The sequence below is a fragment of the Priapulus caudatus genome, unplaced genomic scaffold (genome assembly GCF_000485595.1).
Source record: "Priapulus caudatus unplaced genomic scaffold, Priapulus_caudatus-5.0.1 Scaffold152, whole genome shotgun sequence".
Classification (NCBI taxonomy): Eukaryota; Metazoa; Priapulida; class Priapulimorpha; order Priapulimorphida; family Priapulidae; genus Priapulus; species Priapulus caudatus.
Window position 1 is genome coordinate 409,433 of NW_014577213.1, and position 8,421 is coordinate 417,853.

At 52.3% G+C, this 8,421-nt stretch overlaps 1 protein-coding gene across 1 annotated transcript in view; it reads right to left on the bottom strand.

Moving 5' to 3' along the window:
• Window positions 1-8,421, bottom strand: part of LOC106806289 (A disintegrin and metalloproteinase with thrombospondin motifs 16-like) — a 57,829-nt gene that overhangs the window by 29,294 nt on the left and 20,114 nt on the right. Inside the window, exons 3-6 of the mRNA XM_014808174.1 lie at window positions 7,982-8,271; window positions 7,369-7,522; window positions 6,950-7,161; window positions 6,140-6,226 (exon numbers count right to left, since the gene is read on the bottom strand). Of these exons, the coding sequence (XP_014663660.1) occupies window positions 6,140-6,226; window positions 6,950-7,161; window positions 7,369-7,522; window positions 7,982-8,271 (743 nt within the window). The remainder of the gene's footprint in view (window positions 1-6,139; window positions 6,227-6,949; window positions 7,162-7,368; window positions 7,523-7,981; window positions 8,272-8,421) is intronic.

Below are 8,421 nucleotides of genomic sequence, written 5' to 3' on the forward strand. Positions count from 1 at the left end.
CCAGACCCACGAACGTAACCCCACCCCCCAACCAACCCACGCCTTGCTACGCTGGGGCGCGCCATCGCGTGCGTGCACTCGCGCATGTGCTCGTGTGTGGGGATGCGGCCAGCCACGCCAACCCCACACTGCGTCGCATGCGCGTGTGGTTGCTCTGTGTGGCCGCACGGCCCTCCGGTCACCGACATCCCAGCCCCACATCACCCCCACAACGGCCCCACACAGCAGGCCCCCCACTCATAATCCAAAGACGACGCAGACTAGTACCCCACCCACACCCTACCGACACGAAACAGCGCTACCAAAATACAAGGCGCACGCGGTCCCAGCCCGCCACGGCCCACACCCACACAACCACGGGCAGCCGCACACCAATAACAACCACACACACTCCAACACCACACGCACCAGCACGCACACCCCCACACCACAGAAACACACCACACCACAAACACATCACCACACGCAAACACACACGCTCCAACCCCACCAACACACACACACCCACACACACACACACACACACACACAACACACAACCACACACACCACCCACCACACGACCACACCGTGTGAGTGTCGCGATAGCTTGACCATGCGCACACACCACATGGCGTCGGCCATATGGTACGGCATGTGGTGGGCACCATTCAGTCAGTGACACGGCGTAGTCACGGATGCGTAGTAGTGCACAGCGCAGCACACAGGCGATCACGCCCGCAGCGCATCAGTGGTAGTGCTCAGTGGAGAGCACACCCACACTACAGCACGTCAGACACACACCGAAACACACACACATCACTAGGTGATCGACTGCATCGGATGCACACACAGTTGCGCACAATGTTACTCATGAGCGTCGTTCGATAGTGCGACGAAACTAATGCGTGACGGCAAACAAACGCATTAGCGTGCTGTCGCGCTGCGGCATCAGTTGCCAACGTAGCGCGACCAACCCCCACCACTTACGCGCCGTCCGCCGCCCCCACAGCACCCAACCCCCAATCCCAAACACAGGCTACCCTCACGTGCGCAAATCTCGTGTGTGCTAGGTATTGAACCGTGCGCTGCCCTCACCGCGCCCAACGCACCTACCCCACTCACCCCCCTCCTCACCGCCACAACGCCCACAACACCGATAGTCAGCCGTGCCACGAACCACCCCCCCACCACACACTGTGTAGTCCACCGGCAGCCACGGGTCATGCTCGTGCACCCCCCCACAACAACGTACACTCCTGCGAAATCGTCCCAAAGTGCTGCTGTGTAGTGAGATAGCCGTGCGCATGCTCTCTGTCGCGCCCCACGCCACACCGCCCACCCCCTTAAAACAACAGCCGCAACACTCAACACACCCTGTCGTGTGGGGCACGTGCGCGATCGTAGAGAACCCACCCCCCCCCCACACACCACGCCCCACGAACCCCAACCAAACCCCGCACCGCAACCACCCGCACAACAACCCCCACTCCACACTACTGTGAACCTCGCTGGCTGTGTTCGCTGTGGAATCGCCGTTGCGCGTCCACATAACCGCACACCCGCCCCTCCCCCCAACCCCCCGCAACCCCCACCATGTGCGAGCTGTGCTGGTGTGGAACCCAAACACCCCACCCACCCCCCCAACACCCCCCCACAGCAACCGCCCCGACACCCAGAAACACACAACCCACCAGATGCTCCCCCACACCCACCACCAACGCCGCCCCATCACGACCCAGCCCCCCCACTCCCATCAATGTCGCACCTAGGGCCTATCGCACTGCGTGCAATGCAGCGTGCTGCTCGTGTGGTCGGGACTCGGCCGCTGAGCGCGGTCGCTGGTGTTGTGTGGCGGATGGACGAACCCACAAAACCCGCCATAGACGCCCCTGCGTGCAGCCGCCGCATTGTAGGTGGTGTGATGCTGTGGCGGAACATTGCCAAGTGACGACAGCCCACAACCGCCAAAAACCACCCTGTGGTAGAGGCACGTGCACCTACTAAAAAATCGTGGAAACGCACCAAAAAAAATATAACCCACTACATACAATATCACAGAAAAGACAACGACACCAATGAAAAACGAATAATACACCATAACACATAAAACCCCACTATAAATCAAACCAGTCCTCAACACATGCCACGACACCCACCACACCAGCAATATAACACGACCACAACTCACAACCCAACACCACAATCAGCAAACACATCAAAACACCACGTAGAAAACACAAGTAAAAAACAAAACACCACAACAAGCAACATGCTTCTTGTGGGGATGCCGTGGCGTGCATTGCAGCGTGATGGTGATGTAGACCCTAGGCTATGACGTGCGGAGCAAACATCACTCCACACAACACAACACACAGTCAACCCACGTGTACACCGTGTCGTTGAATGTCAGCACAAGGACGAAAATGCTGATGCCGTGACATGCGAATGTGCGTGATAACAAACATCAACAAGTAAAAAACCACCACCCAAAGCAACAAATCGAAACATCGTGTGTTCTGGGAAATGCGTCCGCGGCAGGCTGTAGCCGTGTGCATGTAAGCGTGTGAATGATGGCGGAATTGCAGTGAACGCAATCGGGTGAACATAGCGAGATAGTGAAGACACACAACAAGCCACAGAACAAAAACAAACATCGCCCCAAAACCATATCAAGAAACACCAAAACTCAAGCACACAAACCCACCACCAAACGACACACGCCACAAACCACCCCGAAACACTGTAGTGTAGGATGACCAGATAGCGCAGATAGCTAAGCACGCGGCATGACAAAGTCGGACAAAAGTGATGGTGCGATGCGTAATGACGTGCGCATGTAGTGTGGTGTGGGATGCGTCCGAGAGACCACATAGATATATGCGAGTTGTGATTCGGAAACCCCCAAAAACATGCGTGCGTGCTATGCCTGCGTGTAGGATGATAGTTGATGCGGGCTGCAAACGTGCGCGCAATCCACGCAGCAACCACAACAACATTAGGCCACGAACTGCGACTAGCTGGGCGGATTGCAAAGACACATGCGTGGCAAATGCGGCCGTCGGCAACGACAACAGCCCGACCAGACCGATCAACCCGCACTGTGGTGTGTGTGAAGGAATGTGAGGCGTAGCCCTGGCGCCATGTGATTAGAGCAACGCATAAGAACACAAAGCCCGAACACGAAAACCACAATCGTGCAAAATACACCCGCTGTGTGTGATGCCGTGCGCGTGTGGTTGACAAAAACACGCCGATGATGATGGGGACGTGTTAGACAAAACCCTGGGCAGTTGCAACTCGGCGCAGCAATCCGCGACACAGCACATGGGCATGACGCCACAAGACAAACACCCAGAACCCGATACTGAGCAAGTCGAGCACCACACTCAGCTACCACCCAAACAACCCCCCAGCCCCCCCAACAAAATGGGAAAAATCACCACCCCACAAAGCAAACCCTACGGGCTTCGTGACGGACCAAATGGCCCCACAATCACGCCCCGTCGCGCGTCGCGCCTGCCCCCCCACCTACACCACACCCCCCCCAACATCAAATCGTGAGTAAATAAAATAACCCCCCACCCCCCGTGTCGGGCCAACTCAGATGCATTACAGTGGCGAGCCCCGTGTACCATCGACCCCAATCAAGAAAAAACGACCCCAAACCTAGTGAGCCAGCAACAACCAGCCAAAAACTAGTCGTGAGGCATGCAAGATACAAACACGCAATCGACCACTGACGCTCGCTCGCGACTGTGTAGATACGGGAGATGCCTGGTCGCGATTGCTAGCTGGGTTTGTGTGAGGAACTGTGGGAGACACCAAGGAACAGGAAAGAAAAGAAACCCATACCGAAGGCGAAGCAGAGCAAAGACATCAGCAGATAAAACACAATAAAAACAACAGAGGGCAACCACAACCAACAGACAAGGCAGCACGAAACTACCGAGGAAACAACAAACAGCCCAAACACACCGAGGGCCATGTGTGTGGGCCTCATACGGATGCGGTCCAGCGCGTAGTGGCCAAAAAGAGCCAAAGCACAGCAAGGCACATTTGCAAAGGCAGGCAAGCAGACACTGCAACAATGTGGGCGGCTGGGAATGTGCAGGAGAGGCTCCAGCACCGATGCGAAGTGGTGGGGTTCTAGGTGGGCGGCGAGAGCGGGAGACGCAGCACACATGCCAGCGGAAGCAGTGCCATGATCGCACTATGTCAGGCAAAGTAGCTGTGCTCGATGATCAAACACCACCAAATCATGCATCAGAGCACACACATGCAAAGCACAGAACCACAAACAATAGACTGTCAGCGCTGGGAATGCAGTGCGACGCATAGTCAAGCGGGTGTGTGGGATGCGTAGCGGCGCTGCTCGCGTATAAGATAGAAATGGGGGAATGCAGGTGGCGTGCATGCGCGTGTGGTGCTGGTGTGGGGATGCAAAGTGCGAGAAACCACGTGATCTGCGTCGTAGTTTGGGGTGTGTGCGCAGTGTGAGATGTGCACATGATGGTGTGACGTAGAGGGCGCAATGCCTCAAAAGTCCGCGGACTAAAAACAAACAGATAAAACAAATAGAAAAAGAGTAAAGTTCGGTGGTGATAGAAAATTGAGGTGGGCAATAATGGGAGAGACGGAAGCTATGCGCTCGTGGATTAGATCCGCCAAACAGCGGATGCACTGCCACAGCAAAAATCCCACCACGTGCGTTGACCAAATTCCGCGCATGTCAGCCCACAGGCTTCAGCAACGACAGAAGAGAATAAATGTAGTAAGTGTTAGTTGATGATGCGGATAAATTAAGAACGCCGAAAGATAAAAGTGGTTAGATGGTGGGGAAAAGCAAAGTAAAAGACGACGAAAAAAAACGGCGGAAATGAAGAATAATGTGGGAGAATGCGTGCGTGCATGCCCGCGTGTGGTGTTGGTCGGGAATGCGTTTGCGTGCATGCCGCGCGGGTTGTGGTGTGTGTTGGGATCGCGATGGCGCGTTGTGGTTGTTGTGGGGATTGCCCGTGCGCGTAATGTGCGTGTGTGTGTGGACTTGCGTGCGCGTGAGGGGTGCTGTGGCGGATCGCTGTGCGTGCATGGCGCGTGTCGGTCGCTGTTGTGGGCGATGCGTGCCGTGCATGCGCGATGCTGGTGTGTGTGGGATGCGTCGGCGCGTGTGGTGTTGTGTCGAATGCGTGCGTGCATGCCGCGTGTTGGTGTGTTGTGGGATGCGTGCGTGCTGCGCGTGTGGTGTGTGGGGGGATGCCGTGCGTGCTGTGAAGCGTGTGGTGCTGCTGTGGGGATGCAGCTTGTGCGTGCGTTGGTGAGCGTGTGGTGCGCGTGGGAATGCGTGCATGCATGCGCATGTGGTGTGTGTGGGGATGTGTGCGTGCATGCGCGTGTGGTGTGTGTGGTGTGTGTGGTGTGTGTGGTGTGTGTGGGGGATGCGTGCGTGCATGCGCGTGTGGTGTGTGTGGGGATGCGTGCGTGCAAGCGCGTGTGATGTGTGTGGGGATGCGTGCGTGCATGCGCGTGTAAACACATGCATGATATGTTCGCCTACTTTTGTCGACACGCAAAGAGTATTTGCTGACACAACACAATGTTTTACTGCGTCATGCTCGCAAACCTCTCAAACTTTATTATCTTCATATATATATATATATATATACGTATACGACAGTGTCGCAAATGAGATTCCACCGCAAGAAAACTGGTTTTGGACTTTGCATGAAATCCTTTCGAGTTTGATGCAACTGCATGTATTAGACGATTAAAGTGACGTGCGTGTCTGAAGTGCAGACTGGAATTTCTTATGTATACGCTAGAGCTCAGAGTGCTGTATACGCTAGTCAGAACACGCATCATTTGATGGTCAATTAATAATGTCATGCCTGCGTGCGTACGCGTGTGCGTGTGTAGTAAATAATGTCTAGTATACGTACGCGCATACCGCGCATGCATTTGTGTGTTTATGTACGTACACTCGTGTGTGGTGTGTGGTCTGTGTGCACGCATGTCATGATGTGTGTGTATTTTGCGAGCGTGTGTGCGTGTGCGTGTGGCGTGTGGGCGGGCGCTCGTCTGCGTGTGTACACGCGTGAGTCTGTGATCTCTCCGCCACGAGCTCGTTCAGCTATCTACTGTCATCTATACACATAGTTACCGTCGGAGCTTTCATGATCTCCAGTCTCACGAGTTTGAAAGTGACGGCGACGTCACCGAGTGAGCGCTGATGATAGAGAAGGTTGATCTGTCAAAAACACAACCCATAATTAATTATAAAATAAAAGCCTGGACCTCCAGCTAGAATCGCTAATCAAGTTACGTCATTCTTTTGTGCGGCAATATCTCAATCGGCAATAGTCGAGACAGACCTGTCTAAAGCTTCCTTTATTAAATGCATCGATTCTCCGATATGCGTCTTTTATTTTCTAAACTCGAAAATTAGTTATATATCCTAGTAGATTAAATTAAATTATTACGCCTCTGTGTTCTAATCATAAGACATTTCGATGGTTTGCACTAAAACCGGATGTAATGCAATTCGCACTTGATTTGATTTTGGCTTGAGAGAATTTAGTTTAATTTAGACTACGGAGACTGATTACCGAGTCAATTTCAACGGCTTCCATTAAATAGTTTCACTTTCAATGAAACACACCGACATACCCAATATATTTACAAAACGTCGCGAATCAATTGTTCAAAATATAACTGAGGCGACGTAACGTCGTGATTCGGATATATATATATATAATATATTATGTAGTATGATATAATAGCTGTGTGGTGTGTGCGTGGTGCGTGCTGTGTGTGTGTGTGTGTGTGTGTGTGTGTGTGTGTGTGTGTGTGTGTGTGTGTGTCGTGTGACGTGTGCGTGTGCGTGTGCGTGTGCGTGTGCGTGTGCGTGTGTGTGTGTCCGTGCTCAGTTTGATTACGTCGCATATAGCGAGAGTGACAGTAGTGAGATTACCCCGTTAATAGTCGCTAGCACGTAATTGAGGATTTCCATGTCGTTCTCGTCGTTTTCTTTCTTCGTGGCTTCATAGATGGCGTGATCGTAGAATATCGCGAGCTCGACGACTTTGTCCTTCTTCTGCTGCGCAGTCTGCCGTTTTGATCTCGCGTTGAAGTCGGCTTCGAGCTCTTGAATTCTCAGTATACCCTGCTCGTACAGCCGCTCGTCTGCAACACGTGAATCACTGACGTCACAAACCACGATCCTTTTTCGCGCTTGCATTACATCGGCTTCAAAAATCTTTAACGATTCCCCAAACGAGAAGCAATTAAAAGTGATTTTCTTAACACTGTGGATTATGTATGCGTTCACCTCTAAAGTGGGCAGAAATGAAAAAATGGTTTGGAGACGTATACTGACTGTTATGTACTTACTGACAGGGCAATTAATGTCGTTAGGGTTGACTTCGTAAAGGAAATGCGTTTCGTCTGCGATAGTTCCATCTAGCGACCTCTTGTGGCGCTTAAAAACATCTCTCGGTACGGGATGTAGCATGAAATGTTTTTTCGGCGTTGCAATGATGCCAGTCTAGAAATTGTAAATGTGTTAACGTTATAAATTGCATGCGATCGTGCGAACATCGGCCGATCTCAGCCCTAAACATGTGGAGATTGACGTAGCGCCTGCAGCTGACTTCAGCAAGGTTGATGTTTCGCATCGTTTGTGGGTTTTACGATGACGCGCCTGTTTGGCAAAGCATAACACGCCGCTAGGATGCACGAATTCCAGGCGCAGCTGCGAGAATATTCACGCATGCATTACGTGTATAATACCTATTAAGATATATACGCCAGAGGATAAGACGCGAGGTACATTCGCCGAGCTTGCCTGTGTATGGCGCACATATTAATACCCGCTATGAGTGCAAGATGAGATGCTGAACAATAATAAAACTGGTGAGCAGAGCGCATATGAGGGCAATATAAAGATGTTAAGATACAGAAATATACAGAAGGCTATTCGTGATCCAACTCGCGGCATGCCTACCAGTCCATCGCAACTGCTCATCGCGGCGACGCTGTTTGCATGTGACGTCACGTTGCCTAGGTAATGGCAGTGATCTGGTCGGACATGTTGAATCGTAGTCGCGTTGTCATTCGCATCGCGCGTAACGACCAGCAGCTCGGGCGACGCGATCTCTCCAGTTTTGTACAATGTCAAATGGAACGGGTCGCTGTTTTCGAATCCGTCTAGCGTGTAGAAGAGTTGGTCCGGATATTCGTCTGCTCCCTCAACGCAGTTTCGACTGCGCGGCACCACTAGCTTATAGTCGGGCACTAAAACAGATTTATGCAATTATATATAAAAATTATATATATATATATTATTTATTTATTTATTTATTTTCACACTCGCGTGCGTCCACGCACACGCGCAACACACACACACACACACACACACACACACACACACACACACACACACAC